Genomic DNA, 22,115 nt, shown 5'->3' with positions numbered 1-22,115 from the left:
AATGGTAAGTTTTACAATGTTTTTTCTGTTCTCCATTAGCCTTAGGTATGATATTCATTTACCATTATTTGGTGTCTCGCACTGTTTGCTTGAGAAGGACCATTTCACGACTGAGGTTGAAGTTTAAAATCACATGAATATCACCTACTTTTTCATCCATCTCAGGGCTGAGGGGACCCAAAGTGCTTTTCCAGCTTTCCCAATCGGAGCGCTCCCAAAGCCCCACTCACAAGGCCTGTGTCCAGCTCCTGCTCCATCCGCATGGCAGGGCTCCCACCACCACGCAGCCGGGCACCAGGGGGAAGGCTGTGCCCAGCTCGGGGGCCCCAGGGCAGCATCGCGGTGCCCCTTTCACCCCACAACCGTGTCAGATGCCAGAACGGAGCAATGCCCAAAACAGCAGCCTCAGTGGAAGCTGTGCCTTCACACCTCAGGCTGCTTAGGAAAGCAAGTCATTTCCGTGGCTGTTCCTTTCTCCAGGGTGCTTTCAGCCCTCCGGTGGCCCTGGGGGACAGTACAGGAGCTCACACTGAATATGCCCCCTCCCCGCCACCCCTCATGGCCGTCTGACAACGGGACGTGGCTTTTCAGCCCGGGGGCAGCTTCACCGCCGGGCCCCCCCGCCCACTGATGGAGCAAGCAGAGCTGCCCAGGCAGTGAGGCGAGTGCCCACACCAGGGCGTTCCGCCGGCGCTGGGGCGAGCGCGCAGCCGCTCACCCCCGCGGTCCGGCCCGCCCGCTCGCAGAGATGGCGGCGGCGGGGCGCTGAGCAGGGAGAGGGCGGGAGGCGCCATGTTGAGGCCCGCTGCGGAGGTAACGGCGCCGGCCTTGCTGCCGGGGTAGGAGGAGGATGGGGGGGTGGTCATAGCGCTGTGTGTTTCGCCAGGGGCTGCGGGAGTGAGGCGCGCAGCTCCCCCCTCCTCGTGATGCCGAGGAGACGCTTCCCCGTACCCTGGCCGTGGGGGTGAGGTCCGGGGGGGGGGGGGCGGCGGTAACGAGCGGTGCGGGAGTTGCTCGCAACGCCATGAAATGGCGTCCCGCAGCGGGCGGGACCCCCGCGCGGCCTCGACCCCCAGGAGACACAAACCGCCCCGCTTCTCCCCAGGTCCGGTTTGCCCGTTAGCACGGTGCTAACCCCGGCTCTGGCCTCGGGGGCCAAACGGGAACGGGGGCGGCGGTATCAGCTCCCTGAGGAGTGGGGGACGTTGGTAGGTAGGTCCGCGCTTGCTTCTCCTTCTGCCTTGGGTGTGCCAGGAGTCTGAGGAGGGGCAACGTTTCGCCCCTAAGTAATACAGCAGTAGGTCAAACTTAAGGTAGGTGGGGCTGAGGATGTGTAGGAGGAACAGACCTGAGGAGGTTTTCATGAAGGATTTGGAGAAAAACCACGGAGTTAGCGTACCCATGGCACTACTGAGTGGCAGTTACTGCGTGAACTGGCCCAGACGTTTTATGGGAGTGATTGCAGGCTAATTTGTAGGCTGATCTCCACCTAGTTTCTTGGGCCGGTGTCTGAGATGCAGGTTACAGTGGTCTTGGTCAGCTGCTGGCGTCGTGAGGCCGACTCCAAACCTCTTCCAGACAAGCTGTCACTTGCGCTGGCTTCCACGTCAGGCAAACGTCAGCTGCTTTCAGACAAGTACATACGGCTGGGCTGCTTCTCCCAGCTGTGGTAATTACCCTACTGATTTATATCATAAGCAGCTGTAATTCCCACTCACAGAGGAGGCTGACCGTGAAAATTGCAGGATGGTTATCTGTGATGGTAGTAGTATGGGAATTTTTTAGGATTTATTATATTGGTCTCCTTGCAGCATTGATGTCTTGAGATAAGTCAAACACTGGCATAAATATAGAAAGGAATTAAAAGTTCACACTTTTCAGTGTAGTATTATTTTTAATAATTAAATACATAAAAATCCCTTTCATTTCAAGTGTATTTCACATCTTATTTCAACCACTGCCTCAGGTGTCTTGACCAAGACTCTCAAATGTTTAGACGTTGTGTACTTTCATATTTAAGTATTCATGTTTTAGCAGAAAGAATTTTAGCTGACACTAATAATATCTTACAAATACCCTTTGATTATATCATATACTTTCTCTGTAGAGGGGTCAGGAACATATGTGCTCTTCTTCATACAAAGGATTTATTTTTAAAGGGAAAAACTTAAATCATTTTTCAGTGGAAAACCTGTAAAAGAATGATAAAGCAATATCTAATGTAAGTATGTCCCTGACAATGGAATGACAAATAGAAACAGTATTGAGCCGAGGCTTAACTAGAAATTGAACGTTACAGCAATAAAAAGTCTGTGTTGATCTGACAAATGATCAAAAACTCACAAAAGTTCATAAAACATGTTTTTATTACTTACATGTTCAATTTTTATATTAATTTGTCAGCACAATTTGCCATAAAAAGACATTGCATACTGAACATTTACTTTTGCTTGTACTGTGCTAGAATTGAAGCCTTTGCTAGCTCTATGTAAGAATAATCTTTAAAGCTATTTTGTCAAGGAAATGTATTCAAGAGAAAGAATTGCTTGTTCCTCTCCAAAATGACTCATTTTGTTTCTAAAGCATTAAGTGAACAAACGTACTTTGAATAGATGTCTTAAGTACATTTTTTCTTGTTGATTTAGGCTCCTATCTGCAAACCAGTCTGTTTTGTTGGACTTCTGTGCCAATGCAGAAGCTTACTGAAAGAAGGATATGAGATCCACCTTAGGAAAGCTTTGTTTAGATTGAGGCTGTCCAGGTTTCAAATCAGTACATCTGCAAGAGGATATAAACAGTATTTATGGAGACTGAAAAGTAAGTGGATGCGCAAGAATGTTAGATGAGATCTGTCACTTAAAAGCCAGTTTTAAACCTGCAGCTCACAACAAGTTCTTTACTTCAGTGGTTTAAAAAACCCCACCCAATTAATTCTACCTAGGTAAATGAACAAGAAATTTAAAAGGAAGTTAGAAAATAGTGGAGGATAGCTCTAATACCAAACAGGAACATGAGAGGTAACATCATTATCGTAATTATAGGTCAACAGGGAAAGTATGGTCAGTTCTTTACAGTTACAGTAGAATGCTCAAAACTGATTCCTTCAAATACTGGTCCTTGGAGCCATGTTGTACATGATAGTGTAACCTTTCTTTTTCAAAAAAGTAAACTCTTAATCATTTTGTCTGTGAAGGAAAGATGGGAACACTAGAGGCTTACAGCCTTAAAATAAATGCAGAACAACTCCCAACTTTTTACTTCTGAAAGCATTATAGTGTATAAGCCAATCTAAGTGTATTGAGGATTTTGAATTATGATTTCCCAGTGTTTGGAGGACAGCTTTATGAATGCTCCTTGTGCACAGACATTGAGTAGAGGGAGCAGTCCAGATGTCTGATACAACCCCAATGGTGGAGAGAGACAGAGAGAGAGCGCATGTGCTTCATGAACTGGGACTGTTAGCATTACTTACATAAGGCAATACAGTTAATGTATGTTGAAGAAACCACCTTCCCCATGGGAGATGATTGGAATTATGAATATGATCATTTGCATCCATGCAGATGAACGGTTTAGGAGACCAAACTGTATTGAATTAAAGTAGTTAATTAATAAACGATGACACTAAGCTGCTTAAATCATATTAGTATCGCCTGGTATATTTCTTGAGTGAGGAAGAATGTTTATAGCTTCCTCTTGTGGTGGGAAAATAGTGAAATATTCTTCATATTGTCTTTCAAATTTAGTAGTAATAATAATAATTTCTTTTTGGTTTAAAATCTGTTACTGTTGCAAAAATATGAATGTTAGGAAATGAAGCAATCGTTTCACAAAGTGCAAATAAAATAATTTCACGCAGTGAAGTTTTGATTGGGTGCTAAGGTAGATGATGTTATTGGAATGGTATTAGTATTTTCTACTTGTCCCAGGTTAAGCTTTGCTCTTCATGACAGAGGCGTGTTGGGAAGATGCCAAATGTACTTCTAGCAAGCTTCGGTTTTTTGTGCAGATGATAAGTTGTACTCTTCAGTTTGCAAGAGACTCTGTTAATTTATGATCACAAAAATTATTGTGTGATTTGTGAAAAATTGTGTGCAGCCCCGCAAAAAGCCTGAACCCCTTGATAAACTTCACTCTAGCAGGTCAGCTTAATTAGTGCAAAATACGTATGTCGCAGTCTGTGCCCCTACCATAGCTAGGTAGCATTAATTCACGTCCGAGTCATCTGCTTAAATTTCATTCAGCACTCTTCTTTTCATATGTATATTTGTCACTTGTGGCCAAAACGGTAGTTTATGTTTTGAAAATGTATCCCGTGTATCAAAAGCCTGACTTTTGACCTGCTGGAAGCTCCAGCCAGTACCTCATACTGGCAAGTGGAAAGTGGCTGAGAGAAAAAGTATTCCTCTGCCAGCTTTGATAAGGCTTTGTCATAAAAATTTGAAAAACCAGAGAGCCCCATGGAAAATTTTTGTGACCTTGTGCCCAAACTTGAAAGCATGATTCTGAATAAAGTTAGTTAATACTGAAAAACCATCTGGCTGTAGATTAGAGAAACCATGTAAGTGTTTCTTTATGTGAAATGGTGCAAATTTTAAAGCAAATAAAGCACACGTTATTTATACGTAATTTCAAATGAAACTGTTAATGACGAATCTCTCTGAACTAGATACACATTTTATTATTGCCGCATTGAATTATAATGTATTAGAATGTATTGTGAATCTGTATAGCTATCCTATTGTGGAAGAGATTAGCTAATACCTCCAGTTGATACTTCCAATCTATAACTTGTTAAAACTAAATTTTTTCATTTTATTTAACTCCTTAGAAGTATTTTGTTAAAAAGGTCAACCATATGAATAGAAATAGAGGTTTCAAATCAGTGGAATCAATGTTACAAGTAACATTTTCAGGGTTTAAGGTCTAACTGAGTCTAACTCAGATAACCAGTCAGTTCAGTAGAAAAATTCACATGGGTAAGGCAGACAAGATACAGGAAAAGCTAAAATATCTTCCAGTGAGAATCAGTTTAATTCTAAACTAAATTATTAAAGAAATCGTTAGCAAGGTAACTGCTGGGATGTGTGTGTCCACTGTCACATCAGCTGGAGCTCCTAGAACTCAAACCAGCTGTAGCTGTTCAATTCGTAAAGAATTTTCTCAGCTACTTTTTGCCGTGAGACAAGTCAGAGGTGTTATTCGTCTGTGTAGCTGTAGTATTTTGAGTCTTTTCCTGAGCTCCAGCTTATATACTGAGGTCAAACGAGGCCAGTGGCTAAGCAGTCTGGTAAGGGCAACAGCTTTTCCTATCTTATTAAATCCATGCATGTTTGTTTGATCTTATTAGAAAAATGTGCTGACAACTCTACTTTGGGGTTGATCCCTGAGGCTTGATAACTTCATTATGCAGTCTACTGATTTTTTAATTTTTTTTTAAACGGAAATAAGAATTCTATTTTAATTAAAAATAGGGGTTCAAGGAGAAGCAACTCCAAATCAAGATTAAAAATTTGCCTTGTAAAAGAGGCTACTGTGTGCATCCTCACATGAATGCGATGTACTCTGCCCTCTCTCCCCTGCAAACTCCCTCTCTTGGGAAGAAAGCTGTGGGAGAATGGTTCCAGTGAGAGAAACACAGCGTAGAGACAGTATAGCTCCAGATTAGTTAAGAGCGCAGTAGTTCAAGCAGCCACTGATGTAAAAGATGCAGATCAAAGCTATTGCTCCATGAGACTACTTTCCATTGTGCACATACTCTGTTACCGGATGTTGTCCTGGAAAATTTCTTGAAACAATGTTTTATGTAGTATTCTTACTTAATTTTGGTTTTTCTTGCTCACTGTGACTCTATTCCGTTGTGTGCAGAAGAATAAAAGATGCATTTTGCCTCTGGCATTACAGTGATAGCATTCTGCAAGTGAAGTAGAGATTTTTGGGGAATGGTTTTGCAATAATCCTGAGCTCACATACTCCGCTGCTTTTGCATCTTTGGCCGAGAGGTAGCTCTTGGTCAGTGAGGTGTCAGTGGTCATGGACATCTGGCAATAGTACTGCTGTATTGTCTCAATTATTTTCCTGTTAATTTAGATTTATTCGTGTGGCTATTCTTCGAAGATGAATTTCTGTATAGTTCAGAAATTTTTAGGGGTGGGAGGCAGTCCTGCTGAGAGACAGGAAGAGCTCTCTGATTTTTGCCAAGATGAAATAAAAGCCCTGGAAAATGATTTCTTGGTGACATCTTTGATAACCGCTTTTCCACTGTAGATAGGATGAAGGAATGTTTTTGGGTCTGGAGGCTGGCTGTGAGAATTCTCTGATTTCCTCTTAGGCTCTGAGTTTAAAATAGCATTTGATCATTTTCATTGTTTATATGGAATTTAGGTTGCCCAAAGCAAGAAATCTGGTGTTTGCAGGACTGTGCTATGCACCATCTCTGCTATAGCATTAACCACATTTTTGGCAGAAAATTTATTACACTGTTAGGAGTACTTGGCTTCTTCTGATCTTTGTCTTGGCTGTGGTCTGGATTTTCTTCTGATTACATAGAATTCCTTGGAGAAAAAAATTGTCTACATCTGAGGTTGGGATGAGGGAGAAGAGGACTGGTGTTCAGCCTTCTCTACCCTTCCAAGACATTCATCCACACTTATTTGGATGCATTCTGAGTTTGTCTTGGTTTATCAGTAGGAGTTAGCTGTGCTGTGGCTTTGAACCAGATAAGGTGTATTGCAGAGACAAGGCATTTACCCCAAATGGTTTTGGAGGGGGCAATGTTTTTCCCAGGGTCTGGCTTTGCAGTTAGCACCAAGTGTCTCAGGCTGGGTTGGTTGGTTTGTTTGTTTGTTTTCTCCTGCTTAGTCATTTTACTGTTTAAAAAAGTTCTGATTCAACTTGGTATTGTTACAGGATGGCCGTATTTTAAACCTCAGGTAGCCTGATCTTTTTTTCCTTAGGAGCAAACTGACTTACAAGAATTTTATTGATCACCATCATTTATTCTTGTATACACAAGTGACTCATTATATCATGCAGTCAGTGTGAGAGTTTCTAATGATTTGGCAAGAAAGTACCTCATCAGCACAGCATTACAGAGTCTCATTGTAAATATGAGTCAATCTCTACCTTGAAACCTTCAATAGACACTTGGAGCTCAAACAGATGCTCTCACGCGTTGCTAAAGTTAAGCAGGATGGAAATGCCTTGTGTAGTTGTAGGAGGGATGAGGATGTTTATTTTGTGCTGCACGAAACTGTGATACTATCATTTGTACTTTTGTTCTTGCATCTTTGCAATAACAAAAATGCACTATTCATTTCATAACTTAAGCAAAAAAAATTCTTTTTCTTGGATTTCTTACCTCTTGGAACTAGGAAGATAGCAAAACAGTGCTGACTGAGTACAATTCAGTTAATTTTACAAAAATTTGTTCAGCAGCATTTGCCAAATAGCATTAAATCAGGTAGAAAAGTGGTCAAATTCCAAATTTAAAAAATGTTGAATGAAAGAACAATGAACAGGACAATGACTGCATAAGGGATGCACCATTTCGCTCCTGTCTGTATCTCAGCACCTTTGGACTTACAGGGTTTTTTTGCTAAATTTAGGCAAATAAGTACCCTAAAAATGTGAAGTCTCCTAAAGGTCATAGGGAAATTGTTTTATCTTTTTTCTTAAGAGGTTGGAGTTTCTATTATGCACATTTCACAAGACTCCATGGGTTTGCTATGCTACAGCTCCCTCAAGTGGTAAGATAATTTCCCATTTGGAATTGCAGCTTGGTTTCTGTGAAACACTTGCTTTCTCTTCAGAAAGTTTTGAGGCTTCCCCCAATCTCCTCTTTGTTCTATCTTTGTTCTGTCTTTTTGTTTCCTCCCCCAGCGTTGAACATTATGAACAGCTGCTGAGGACTGTGGGGTTGTCAGAGAACTAGAACTGTGGGTTAAGGGGTTATGATCATGGTCTTTGTTCTGCAGCTGACCTATTGAAACAGCTTGAGCAAGTTATTTCACCCTGTAAGCCTCACTTTTGTCACTTGAGAACTGGAGAGAATGATAAATATTTGTAGACTACCTAGAGCTGTTTTAAGCTCTTATTTCTTTAATTTTTTTGAAATAACTCTTACTTCAATCAATGATTTTGCTTATCTGACATAGCAGAAAACTCAAAAAATCCCTTGCCAGTGGGCAGTCAGAGATCTGGCAGCTGTCTCGAGTATCACAGACTTCCACTATTCTTTCTACAAAGTAACAAAATAAAGCATACCTGGACCTGGAGGTTTTGCCATCATTCCACAAACAGCAAAACCCTGATTTACAGCAGAAACATCAGAGTTCAAGGAACGGGAGTCTGAGCACGAAAGAACTCAGGCCTGCTATACTTAGGTTCCCAGTGAACTTTGGCTAGAAAATACACTCCAGTAATACCACTGCGTCAGTAATTTCTTGTTTCTCCCTATAAGAACATGAAAAAACATGTTTTCTACAGTTGTCTGAGGAAATCATGTTGTGCCTTGATTAGAGAAGCCGAAGAGGTCCTTGACATCCAGACTTAATACGAAATGCTACGCAGGATTCCCAGTATTAAAGAAGAGCTCTGCCTCATCTTTAGAAGGAAGCCAGCAGTAGTAAAATGAACCGTTTCATAATCTTACATGTTCTTTATAAGTTCAGGAATCTCTGTTTAATTTCTGATCCTGTAAAATAATGGTCTCTGTCAACCTTGGTGATAAATCCAGTCCTTGCTTGACTTATAGGGCAACAAATGCACAAACAACTTTTTTTCCCCCCCCCCACCACACTACCTTTTAATTTGGAAGCTGAGATGAAATTTATGATTGAGTAGTTAGCGTAGTATTTCAGATGTATGTATTACTTTTCATCTCGAAGGATCTTAAAATCCTTTGCAAACTAGGTACACGCAACAAAGCCAGCGCCATTCCAAGAATGCTTTCCCCACAGAAACCTCTCTATTGTCACTGAAATAAAGACATGTTTATTACCTTTATTTAGTGGTTTCTCTGCTGGGTGTTTCTTGTGCTTCTGCCAGTTACCAGTGAATATCCCACTCCATTGAAGTAATTAATTATGGACTTGGTTCTGTTCTTGTCATATATTTTTGATGACTTATTTTTTCTGTTACTTTTACCTAGCTTTGCTTAATAAGTTAGAAGGGAGTCACTCAGTCTTACCTCTTTGCTATATGTTGTACATGTTGAGGAAAGCATTCCCTTAGAAGTGATTGTTTTGACTTAAACCACTCTGTTAGGTGGTTGAACTTCCAAAATTATTTTAAAATCATTGTTCATATTTTCATGTCCATATTCTGTTTTCAGTTTGCTTATTTAACTGCTACCACAACATTTATGTGCTTGAATTTAATGTTGCATAAACTTGAAAAAGTCAATGCATGACTAAGAAGATCTTAAAATTTCTAATAATTTAATATATTGCGTTAGCGCACGTGTGGAGAAAGTCCTAAGGTAGAAGATATATACTGCATTTAATGCAATCTAAACCAGCCTTTTAAATATCTGGTAAAGGGTTAAAAAAAAAACAAACCAGGTTGTCTTAGATCTGCCTATTAGAAAAAAAGCATCTTAGTTTGGGGTGATGAGTTAGCATATGTCAGTTCCTTCTCACTAGCTGTAGGTGTCCTGTAAGTGTAAGGTAATTCACTGTGAGTGTGTGGGAGAATGGCTTCGTTCTCGCTGCAGATGCTGCCGCGTGGGCTCTAACTCCCCTTAGAGGCTTTGCGTTAGTCACCCCAGCTGCCAATGCCCGCTCATAGCTGTGGAGCCAAAGGAGTCTTTTTCAGCCATATAATTTTCTTCCGTGAGACTGGCGTCAGAAATGGGCATGTCTTCACCTTGCCACTGTGATGGGCTGCCTAGGGTCAAGTGGATAATCACGAGCAAGGACCACTACCATAAAGCAGGTGATATCCATGGACTTTATGCACCGTTTCTTACATATGGATCCTCACCCTGCAGTATTAGAGAGGAAACTTTCTAGGAAGCATAGTCCTCAATGAAAGATCAAAATACCTTACCTTTGTGAGGCCTGGACAAATTATCAGCAGAGCACTTTGTGTGTAGTAATTTCTTTGCATGTCCATAGCCCTGTATACTATATATATAGAGAGAGAGAATTCATGAAGTCATCTTGCATTTGGATAAGTGTATTTTATGGTATGTGTAGCATAATACAATACATAGATAGGTACAAGAACTGAAGAAAATTACGTTTGAAGTGGAGTATGTTGGAGAGCAGAACTGATTCTAAGGCATAAGACAATCATACTGGTTAAGCATATAACTGTGTCACCAACTCCGCCCTAGATTGCATGAAAAACAGCAAATGCTAGCAGATCATCATTTTCTGATGTCAGCTACTTAGAGACGGGGTACCATGCTGTGGTGATGGCTGCCCTACATAAGAGAACACCTCTTCCCACTCTCAGCCTCTGCGTGTTCCTACAGCAGAACAGATGAACGAGGATGCAATTATATGTGCTTTTCAGTATGACGATGCATGGAGTTCAACTTAAGTATTTGAAAAATGCATCCTGTTTCTCTGATTCTGAAACTTCTTCAAGTAGTAAATCAGTTTCTGTAATAGCCATTATTGAGGTTTTGCAGGACTTCAAAATACCAGGCAAGAATGAGCTGTTTACAAGTTAAGTGAATGCAGAGATCATTCACTGCGGAGGTCAGGTTGGTCTGTGGTTCAGGATTATAGAAACAGGTGAAGGTTTCTGCTTTCTCTGTCTCTGACCTTTTCTTTTGTGGAGCTCTGAGGCCCTACCTAAAGTTTGAACTTACTTCTGTCATGCAGAAAATAAGTTAGCTGGGCTGGTGGTCATAGAAAGCAACAGAGCGTGCAAATTACCCAGCTATATCACTTGTCCCTCCTCTCCTCCCATTCTCAGGAGGTTTCATCATGGAAACAGTGGTGATGCAAGAAATCTGCTTATGAGTTCCTTTAAACGTGGACATGTGTAGTTAGCCTTGTATCCATCTCTATCAGGCAGATGACTTTTTCTAGAGTAGAACCGGAATGTATGCAACTTCAGACAAAACACTGGTTTTGTGCACAAATTGAGAAGACTAACTCCTAAGAAAAGAGTTAACGTAACACTCACAACATACCATTCAGTTCTGCATTCTACATTTAATTCTTTCCAGCAAACAGGAGAATAATATTAGTAGTATTAACTCTTTTTGTGTGTAAATTTGCACAGAGCATTCTGAAATCCCCTTTTTCTTTTCATTTAACACATCAGAATACATGGGAGCATGCTTTAGGTACTTTTTAGGATATAGAGGGGTGTATCTTTAACTTTTAAGAATTTCCAAAAATAGCAATTAGAAGTTTGTAAATGTCGCTGTTTTGAAACTGTTTTGCAGGTGTCGCTATTTTTGAGCTGCCCTGCCTTGATAATCAAACTGTAATATGATGCCAGAGCTGGCAAGGGAAAGGGCGGCGGTGGGGACCTCAGTTAAAATTTTACTAGTCCAACTTGCTTCTCTGTTGGCAGCTATAAAGAGAAACTTTTGGAAGAGATATAACGTGATCTCTTGCATAGCAAGTGAAAGGTTGAGGGTCATGTAGGAACCAGAATGGTGTTTTGGGTTTAAGATCCACTGAGTTATGTCAGGCTCACTCACTTAAACTTGCTGCAGAGTAGCCCCAAACCGTTGCTTTGCAGCTCCCAATAAAATGTGTTTAGCTACTCAGTGTTTAGTAATTGAAGAAATCCCTAGTGTCAAGTTATGGTGACATACAAAAGTTCCTCAAAAGGCCTGAAAACTCTGACGTCTCCACCAGGTGCTTGAAAAAGTCATTTAAGACAGTGGGTTTTGGTCAGATACCATGTCCACATTAGCTGGTTAATTTTATTCCTTTGAAGTAACAAGGCTTGAGGAAAAAGTCTGAAATGAAAAAAAACGATTCACAGTATCTCATCTGTCTACTGTAGAAGTTAATATTAACTAAAACAATGTGAATGTGCAAATTTTCTTAAACTTTCTAACTTTGTATGTTTCATGGGTCGTTCTTGATGCGTGTATCTAATTTCTGCATGTATCAATGATTCTCCATTATACAGGCTACAACATATACATGACAGTGGCAAAACCAAACAAATTTGTGAAAAACATAGCTGTGCTACACAGTGCTCCCTACTCCAAATTAGTCTTCTAATGCCAAAACCTATATATTTGATATTAACTAAAGGGTTTCTCATAACAAACCAAGTGGAAGCGTGCAGATTTTATTAAAAACAAAACCACAGATAGCCAAACATCTCAGCATTTATTATACGGATTTGTGAAAAAATCTTGGTAAGTTAGGGTAGAGTTGCAGGAATGACTGATTTTAGAAAAACAAAAACCAACCAAACACACAACCCCCCAAAATGAGCAACCAAAAAAGCATCTTACAATGTGGATGTTTTGGACCCACTTTGATTTCTCTATTATTCTGTATCATTGCAACTTTTACTGAGTTAATTTGTAGTCAGATGCTTGAAAACTGTGAAAAACGGAAAAAGAGGTTTAAATACAGGTTCCCAGAAGTTGAGACATAAGTCAGTTTTTCTGAGGAGGATTATTTTGCATATGCATTCTGGAAAGATGACAGCAATGATCTCCCTGGGTTTGAAGTCTTGCAGTAAACTTCCATGTCATTGCAACTTTCAGATTAAATTAGTGCAGTGTTTACTTACAAATCTGCCTTTGGAGGTTATCGGGAAGCTATTACAGAATGTATTCAGCAGTGTGAGATCATTATGTTGTTCAAATGCCTGTTACAGCAGAAGGTCCCAGGCATGGTTTTTAATAGACTTTAAATTTCTGCGATAGATGGAAAAACAAACTGATTTTCCGAAAACATCATTCTTATTAGATTCAATTTGTTAACACCAATACTGTAAAAACCCTACTAATATTTTTATTGTTTCTCTGTGTGCATGAGGAGGGGGAGATATGTTGCCTATAAAGCCTCCTTTTCATTTTTTGGAAAGTGTATCATTTGATAACAGTATCTAGATTTTAAACATCAATGGGTGATCATCTGGTGCTTTTGGTGAAAAATGCTGAATTTCAGAACCCGTTGCTCTTCGTTATTCCCGTTGTACTAGAGTCTACTAATGTGCAAACGCTGCAAAGCCTACCTGTAATCTCATATAGCAGGGTGGTTTCGAGGTTACCTACCTTCTTGGAGTAGTTGAGAATCTCCCTGTGAACTTCTATTGTGGTGTGCATGTGTAGAAAAACAAGTATGACAAACATTTTTATTATGGTGTTAGTGTGGTTTTTGGCAAGACACTGTACTTTTCCTTAAAAATTAGTGTCATACCCTACTTTTTAAATTGTTAACCCTACCCCAGCAGAAATCCCTGTGGACTCTGCTTTCTGCCAGTGTTTTCCTTGCATGGCCACTTGCATATTTCCAGGACCCAGGCTCCTCTGCATTTTGCATTTGCTCCGCTAACTCTACTGTACACCATTTCAAGAAAAAGCTGGCAAAACCAGTGAGGTATACAAACAAAATAGCGTAAAATAACATAACATAAAAAGAAAACCCTTTGAGAATATACAGAAAATGAATTAATGTCAAAACTGCAATAAATATGATAAATATTTTTTCGCTTTCAGGTTTAAAAATGTCTGACCAGAAAAATATTGTACACAGAGCCCATTGTATTGAAAAGCTACTGTCTGAGAACAATTTCCAAGATATTGAGGATCATCTCAAAGAACTTGAAGATGTTGATATGACTGTAGAATATCTTCAGGGGACAGAAGTTGCCAAGGCTGTATACAGAGTACTCAAGAGCTGCCCTTCAGTAGAGTTGAAAAAGAAAGCAAAGCAGTTATTATCAAGGTGGAAAGCACTTTACAAGAATAACTGTGTTCAGTCAATGCAAGTTAAAAAGTCAGTTTCTGTGTATGTGAAAGAGGAAATTGAACATCTCGGTGTGGTTCCTAGAGAGCAGTCGCTGTCTGAAGGACCATGTCAGCAGGAAGCATTAGATGCTACTAGTTCTAAAATTTTGGTCCCATTGCAAACTGTTAAAAATGTGGTATGTAACGACGCAGAAGGCAGCATGAATGACCTTTCTTCTTTTGAGGAACAACACACTGATAATGAAGATTCTAAACCTCTTGTTAATGAAGCAAGTCTGCAGCAGGATCCGATGAGAGCTCTGAGGTGTAAATGTACAGATCTTCTTTATAAAGCTTTGACTGGTTCTACCAAAGATGAAGAAAAAACTGATAAATGGCTAGAGCTATCTAAAGAAATCGAAGAACATATTTTCGCTCTTCATGCTAAAAATGACAAAAGGTATAAAAATTGCATCAGAAGCAAAATCTCTAACCTGAAGAACCCTAAAAGTTGCCACTTAAAACATAACCTTTTTTCAGGGACGTTGAGTCCAAAGGCTTTTGCTGAGATGACAGCGATGGAAATGGCCAGCGATGAACTGAAACAGCTCAGGGCTCTGTACACAGAATCATCTGTTCAGGAACGTCAGCTTCCACAAGTTATTAATGGCACACAGACAAATAAAATAAAGTGTAGGCGCTGTGAAAAATTTGATTGCACTGTCACTATGATCGCCAGAGGAACTCTCTTTCTTCCAGGTTGGGTGCGAAACACAAATCCAGATGAACAAATGTTGACTTACGTTATTTGTAATGAATGTGGAGAACAGTGGTATCACAGCAGATGGATTTGTTTGTAACGCTATTCCTCTTTAATAAGTGGTTTGGAAACATAGCTATGAGAAGGTACCTCTGTTGAAACTGTATAATTTAAAATTTTGTATTGATATTATGTAGACGCTGCCTCTAAAAACTGCAAAATCAGTTTTAAAAAATTGCTAAGTTATTTTTGAAGATGACTTGAATAAATCTATGTGTTTTTAAATAATGTCAATATGTAAAGAAATAAAAGAAAAAAGGGAAAAAATGGTAACACTATATCTGAGAGAGGAATATTCACTAGTAAATCCATTAAAAATATTCCAAGTGCTGCAAATTTTTTTCCCAAGATACTGAGTACTTGGAATTTTCATTATCTTCGGCAAGAGTTCTCTCACAGAACATAAGTTTCGTTTACAGTAAACAAACTGTTTCCAAAACTGCAGTTCACACACTTGCGTGCATTGCAGAATGTTCAGCATGGATTCACTCTTTAATTAAATCACTTTTTGCAAGTAAGTGTTAGATTATTAAGTTGGTTTGAGAGGTAATGTCTGAAAGGAATGAAAGATAGAGTGTAAAAGGGGGAGAAGGCAGCTAGCAAATAAAAGCAAAAATGAAATTCTGCTTTAGCAGAAGGGAGGAAAATATGACTTGTGACAATCGATCAGTTTGCAGTTCAGATTTGCAATGCAAGATGGTGTGTCCTGCAACTGTTAAGAAATTAATGCAAGATCAGACAATGGTTTATTTCAGAAAATTATGTAAATACATTAGTAAATTTATCTTTATTTAATAAATAAAGGCATGAAGTTAATAGGAGTTAATTACTTTCTGAATGGATATCCTCTCTTGAACTGGGACATCTGTCCTGAACTGAGCAAATTAATGTTTTTATATAGTGCAGGTTACCCAGAAAAAATGAATGGGAGGAAATCTAATAGCTAAAGGTTTTATACATGTTTTTGTTTCAGGGTCAACAGGATTCCCACTGGCTGTATACTAGAAGCATGCATTTATCAAAAAGTATCACCTTAGCATTATTCTCACTCAAGTAATAGCCCTGGGTTTTTTTTTCTGGAAAACTTATAATTACTTCAAAATCGGCTGAGTAGTTTGAATGGAGTATATATCAGAAGCTAGGGAGATGTTTCTTTTCTGAACTGGGAGAACCACCTGAGTCTGGGTATCTTTCACAGCTGTCGGTTGGTCTGTAGAAGACTATGTTTGTACTGTGTGTCCCTATTTTGGTTTCTTCACTGTTTTTGAGTCACCGTAAAAGGAATTGGGTCTTGCATTGAGTCCTAATTTTCTGAGCACATGAATGTGTCCACTCATGGACCTAAGGAAATGCAGTGAAGAATAAGTCTGCCCTGCCTGAGAGGTTAGGTTCTTGCAGCAAAGCAGTAGTACTGTTTGGAAACATACCCTTCATAATGAGTTTCCTTGTTGGAGTACGGACGACATGGTGAAATGAGTCAATAGATTGCCAAAGTCATGCTTCAGGCACAGAGGAAAGTGTTTTGTTTCACCCTGTTGTATAAACACACTAAACCTGCATACTTGGCATTAATGGAGATATCTTTTACAAATGCACAACAGGCATTTTGCAGTTGAAGGCTAAAATGCATCAGCTGAGCAGGGAAACCTGGTGAGTATTTGCTGGAGGAATTAAGGACAGTTCCTGTACCCATCTAGCTGTGACACAGCTGAGGCTGGTCAGCTTCTCTGGGCTAAGGCACTGCCCTGGAGCTCTCCAGCCACTTGGCCTGTCAGAGAAAGGAGTTAGAGGCATGAGATGAGAAAATAGCTGTTGGTGAACTAAAAGCCAGCCAGGACTAAAAATAAAACAGAAGACAGACCTTTATCTGTATATGGTGAAAATGGTGTGTAACCTGATGTTACAAAGAGGCAATTACTATTATTCTACTGAAGACAACCAAGAAAAATTTTTTCCATTCTATGAAGTGTTAATAGTTAACTTTCAGCGGTGTGATTTACTGTGGCATTACCTAGATTTTTATCATGTGAAAATGTGTGTTTTAGTGGAATTGCGCTGATGTAAAACAAATATTAAAGCATTAGGCCAGAGCCCCAGTGTTCAACTGTGTAACCAATCAGTTAATATCTGACCTTCCTTCCCAGCCCTTACCCATGTGCTGGAATTGATGCTTACCAGTAGTCCTGCTTGTTCAAATGGAAGTACTTCTGTGCAAAGTATTATTTTTAGCTTTCAATAAAACCATAGGAAAGCAAACACTTCTGTGTTACTGGTTCACAGTACACACAGAGTTGTGTGCTGTTGTTTTGGAGGTCATGGTCATTATGAGGAGAGCTGTACACCAGCACTGTGCTGTCAGAACACCGTGTAGCAGGAGACTATTTTAGCTGTGAACAACAGACACTTATAAATAATTTCTGCCTGCGGATGGTTTTGAAGCCATTCCAGTAATGTACAGCTCATCCAAGTTTTGTCTCGGTGAAGGGAAATGTTACGAGGCAGGGACAGTGTTTTTGACAGAATATATTTTGAGGGTAAAATTTGTAGCCATAATACTGACTACATGTGTGACATAATGTGTAACATCATTTTCTTTTGAACTGCCCATCACTAATGTGCTAAGCTATGTGCCCCAATATGACTGGGTTTTTCTACAGATCCATATTTACTGAGCAGCTAAGAAAACGTAAACAGCGGATATCTTAAAACTTTTTCAAATCATTGAGCAAGCCTGCCTCACTGCGGATCTGAGTGAGCCATGCCTGCAGCAGCAAGAGGATCGTTTGGTTCTAGCCTTTCACATCTTGCCCTTTCTTCTAAGATATGGAAGTAATAAAATCCCATTACTAACAACTGCAGTTGCAGCTTATGGTATAGAAACAATTGTCAGTAACTGCAGATAGTCAAAAAATGGATTATAACCATGCCCCTTTTACAGCTATCCCTTAACTTTCTTCTGTCTGTTTCAAACCGAAAGCAGTCAGAACTCTTAGGGCAAGTCCTTGGTACCCTTGCAGTTGTAAACTCGGCATTTTGAAGTAGTTTTCCATGGTAATACATTGTGAGCAGGCATTCCTCCATTGCCTGCCTTCCCAATAACAATTGAACCTGGGAGCTGGCTTTGTATCCCATCCAGTTAAAGCTAGACATTAAAAGATGAGAATATATTTGTAAATTTTGTGAAATCCAGTAATCATGAAAAGAATTTCTGTTCCTATTGAAAGAGATGGAGCCCTTACCTTTGTTCAGGAGTTACCTAGTCCAAGCTGCTAGCTGCTGGTTCAACACGCACATAGTTGCTAGGTTGTTAGCATTACCTAAAAGCCAGGCACAAAATACACTCCTGCTTGCCCAGACAAGGGACAAGGAGGAGATGAGGGAATACTGGCAGAAAGGAGCAGAAAGTATTGGGAGGCAGGGAGAGTGAACTGGGCCCATTGTAAGTGTGCTGAGGACACACATCTGTAGGAAATGAGGCTTTGTTGTTCCAGGACTGGTGAAAAAGCTCATCTTGGTTCGGTTTCACTTTATGCCTAGTTCATGCTGATTAACAGGCTGCCTGCAACTTCACATTTAACAGTTAGTGAAACTGTATATAAAATCTTGACTCACAAATACCTTCTTGATCATCTTATGCCGTTCGTTGTTTTACCACTGGCCATTTTTCCATCTGTCTGTGTATACAGTCCTTGTTACTTGAAAGGTTTAGTAGAAAGCAGATGTCGTGTAGTGTCATGTGCCACTATGTGTCAGAATACTGTGCAGACATGAAGTGCCAAATATGAGAGACAGTCATTCAAGTAAATCATTGCTCTTATTTAAAAAGGTGTGGTCATCGTTTCACTGAGCAAAGTAGTGCTCCAGGCCGCAGTTTGTCAATAGGTTATATTGTCCCTACCCAGATTGTGTAACTGCGCAGGCTTAAAATGTTTGGCTGGATAAGATTGTGTGCCTAGGCTCAAAATGGCTCTAAAAAGTCAACTTGCAACTACACAGCATATGCGCCAGCAGGAGGGTCTAGATTACTGGAGTACAGGGAGCATCAGAGCCCAGAAACAAGAATAAAAGGAAAGCTTTGAAAAGTGAGATTCTTTTATGTTGTTGAAGTTATCTTTTTTCAGTTTGTTCCAGATGGGAAAAAATGTCTTAACTTTTTTAAGCAGAGATGATTAATTTTGGTAGGATGTTTAGCATATCCATGATGCTACTCCACAAAGGAGCATGACATTAGAGATGATCCACACAGACATAGGACAAGTGTATGCCGAATAAGGCTGAAGTCTGTGTTTATTTTCACTGGGTTTTCCAGAGACGCTGTAAATTCAGCTGCTTCTTGAATCCTATGATTTAATACTAGCAGTAAGGTCTTAATTGTAGATTGCACTCAAAGCTTAAGCAGCCTGTAGCTGCAGAACTTGTAATACATGTCTTAAGAAGAGAGCTAAATTAACAATAAATTTCACACAACTTTCAATGTGAAAGCAAAGATATTATTCTGAGAAATGGTCTATTAATTGGAGTTGATGTTGCTCCCTTAACACCAGTGACAAAACTCCTGATTCCTGGAGATCCACTGCCGGATCCAGTTCATTTTGTTCTGTTGAGGGCCTTTTGGGGTCTCCCTCGTAACCCTCTTACGGTAGCATTTTTCAGGGAGGTACTCGGCTGCCATTTGTTGTTTATAACTCTTTCTTCCTTTCCAAGCCAAAAGGAAATTTGTACTGTTTATTGTTTATTTAAAATGTATTCCTTTCCGTCTGCTCTGCTATGTTCTTAAAGCCAAAAACGGCAACTCTCTATCTAAAAAAGGAACAGCTCTTTTTTTGGCAAAAAGAAAAGTTACCTGGTAACCGGCTGTGGGTAAGGAGCAAGTATGTTGAATTACAGTCCTTCAGGGAATCTTCAGGGTGTAATGGCGCAGTTCATTGAGTGCCTGGGAGATAAGGAAAGAAACAAGAGCACTTTGATAATTTCTTGGATTGCTTGGGGGCTGGCTTGCTGCATTCTGGTATTAGCAGAGCCATAAAAGCAGATGACTTCATATCCCCTTATTTTGTACTGCTGTAATTCAACCAGGAGGTGACAAAGTCATGTTTTATTGAGACCGTGTCATCACTTGCCAGGATGGGACAAAGTCTCCTTGCCAACTACAGATGGTAAAAAGCATTATTCATAACCTCTATTATATGAGAGCTTTGCTGATACAGAACTTTCTCATACACACAGAAAAAATTGCCCTTTATTTGCCATTGGGATGTTGATTTGCGCTGTTTGCTAGCACATGACATAGCAACAATTACCTCCTCATGAATTGAACTCTGTGAATAAAATCCTTAAGGTGCAGGGTCGGCTTTCAGGGAGCAGCAAGTGTGGGCTGCTGTGCAAGAGGAGGTGAGCCGGGAGCAGGGGGTGGGTGACAAGGCGTGCAGGGACAGTGACTTCAGTAAAAAGGGTCACCATCCCACAGCACCCAAACAAGGCAGATCCGGTGACAATAATCAGCCAAAACTCCAGTGAGCACCAGCCAAGTCCGTGGGGAGGGGGCCGTGCCGAGGTTGGGCTGGATGTCGAATGGGCGTTGGGGCACGAGGTGGGGTGCAGGACCGGGGCCACGGGGCTCGGACAGGGCCCGAGCCGGAATGTGGCTCCCGCTGGCGGGGGGACCCTGAGGCGGCTGCCCCCACCGGCACTGCCCCAGCCCTGCTCACCACCACCGGGAGGGTCAGGCAGCGGCCTCGGGCAGGGCAGAGCCCACAGCACCCACCGTCAGCACCCTACGCTGTCTGCACAATTTAAAACAGGAGTGATTTTGGTGTACATGTTTCAAACCACATCTTAGCTGGGTGTTTTCTTCTGTCTGTTCCTAAGAGCTGGCAGGTGTACTTCATGTGACCAGCCCTATCAGCGGCATTATTTGTTCTACAGTTTTTGATTGTTATACAGCAACTCTTGGTTTTGTTGCATACATGAATAAAAGTAACAGGGTGGACACAAGGGATAAGGGCCTTCCGTTCCTGATCCTCAAGCACGCATGTGTGTGTTTTAACCGTAAGAGTAACTCTATTGATACTCCATTATGCCTATAAAACCATAAGCATAATAGGCCACGGTTACAGCATGGTCCTTTTCTATTTTCTTTTATGTTCCCATGTAAAAGAAATAAAAATACATCTTATCTTAGAAGTTTAAGAATTTCATTTCTAACTAGAATTTTAAAAATTTGAGGGACCTGGACAAGCTCGAGAAGTGGGCCCATGTGAACCTCCTGAGGTTCAACAAGGCCAAGTGCAAGGTCCTGCATCTGGGTCGGGGCAAGCCCCGGTATCAATACAGGCTGGGGGATGAGGGGATTGAGAGCAGCCCTGCCGAGAAGGACTTGGGGGTACTGGGGGTTGAAAAGCTGGACATGAGCCAGCAATGTGCGCTCGCAGCCCAGAAGGCCAACCGCATCCTGGGCTGCATCAAAAGAAGCGTGGCCAGCAGGTTGAGGGAGGTGATTCTGCCTCTCTGCTCTGCTCGGGTGAGACGCCACCTGCAGTGCTGCGTCCAGCTCTGGAGCCCTCAGCACAAGAAAGACAGGGACCTGTTGGAGCGGGTCCAGAGGAGGGCCACGAAAATGATCAGGAGGGTGGAACGCCTCTCCTGTGAAGAAAGGGTGAGAGAGTTGGGGTTGTTCAGCCTGGAGAAGAGAAGGCTTCGGGGAGATCTTATTGCGGCCTTTCAGTACTTAAAGGAGGCTTATAAGAAAGATGGTGGCAAACTTTTTAGCAGGGCCTGTTGCGACAGGACAAGAGGGAATGCTTTTAAACTGAAAGAGGGTAGACTTAGATTGGACATAAGGAAGAAATTTTTCACAATGAGGGTGGTGAAACACTGGAACAGACCAGAGTGGTGGTAGATGCCCCATCCCTGGAAACATTCAAGGCCAGGTTGGACGGGGCTCTGAGCAACCTGATCTAGTTGAAGATGTCCCTGCCCATGGCAGGGGCTTGGACTAGATGACCTTTAAAGGTCCCTTCCAACCCAAACTATTCTATGATTCTATGATTCTAAATTTCCTTAAATGTATCGAAGTGTCTGAGAACCAGTGTTGTCTCAAGAAAAAAAGATAGTAGCTTCATCTCACAAAGCATCAAGTGCAAAACAGAGTAATTATTTCCTCCACTTCTAAATGCAGATTTTTTTTTCTTTTTAAATCACAAAATAATGCTGTGATTAGAACTTATGTCTTAGAATTACCATTATTTAAAAAGGCCATTTTTCTACCCCTCCAACACTTACTTGTATTTTATTTAGCATTGGATGAAAGCAGATCCCAGGAAAAAAGTACTTAAAAAATGTCAGAGTCAGCTTTATTAAATAAGAATGGGTCTAGTATCATCAGATTTGCCTCTAGCATGGACTGCC

The 22,115-nt window shown here is 40.9% G+C and overlaps 1 protein-coding gene across 5 annotated transcripts; it reads left to right on the top strand.

Moving 5' to 3' along the window:
• The first annotated feature begins 673 nt into the window (after positions 1–673).
• On the top strand, positions 674–20,945 carry TCEANC (transcription elongation factor A N-terminal and central domain containing). Of its 5 annotated transcripts, XM_075176014.1 has the most exons (4): positions 753–813; positions 2,646–2,817; positions 13,658–14,794; positions 15,682–20,945. In XM_075176014.1, exons 1-3 carry the CDS (start codon positions 793–795, stop codon positions 14,746–14,748), a joined length of 1,284 nt encoding a protein of 427 aa, XP_075032115.1. In that variant the 5' UTR covers positions 753–792; the 3' UTR covers positions 14,749–14,794; positions 15,682–20,945. The 5 variants fall into 5 exon arrangements, with proteins under 5 accessions (XP_075032123.1, XP_075032115.1, XP_075032106.1 ...); XM_075176005.1 differs by having other exon boundaries at positions 13,658–20,945; XM_075176022.1 differs by lacking the exon at positions 2,646–2,817 and having other exon boundaries at positions 674–813; positions 13,658–20,945.
• The last annotated feature ends 1,170 nt before the right edge of the window (positions 20,946–22,115 follow it).

Source organism: Calonectris borealis, chromosome 1, assembly GCF_964195595.1.
Source record: "Calonectris borealis chromosome 1, bCalBor7.hap1.2, whole genome shotgun sequence".
Lineage (NCBI taxonomy): Eukaryota > Metazoa > Chordata > Aves > Procellariiformes > Procellariidae > Calonectris > Calonectris borealis.
The sequence above is the reverse complement of the archived record's forward strand: the minus strand, read 5'-3'. Positions and strand labels throughout refer to the sequence as shown.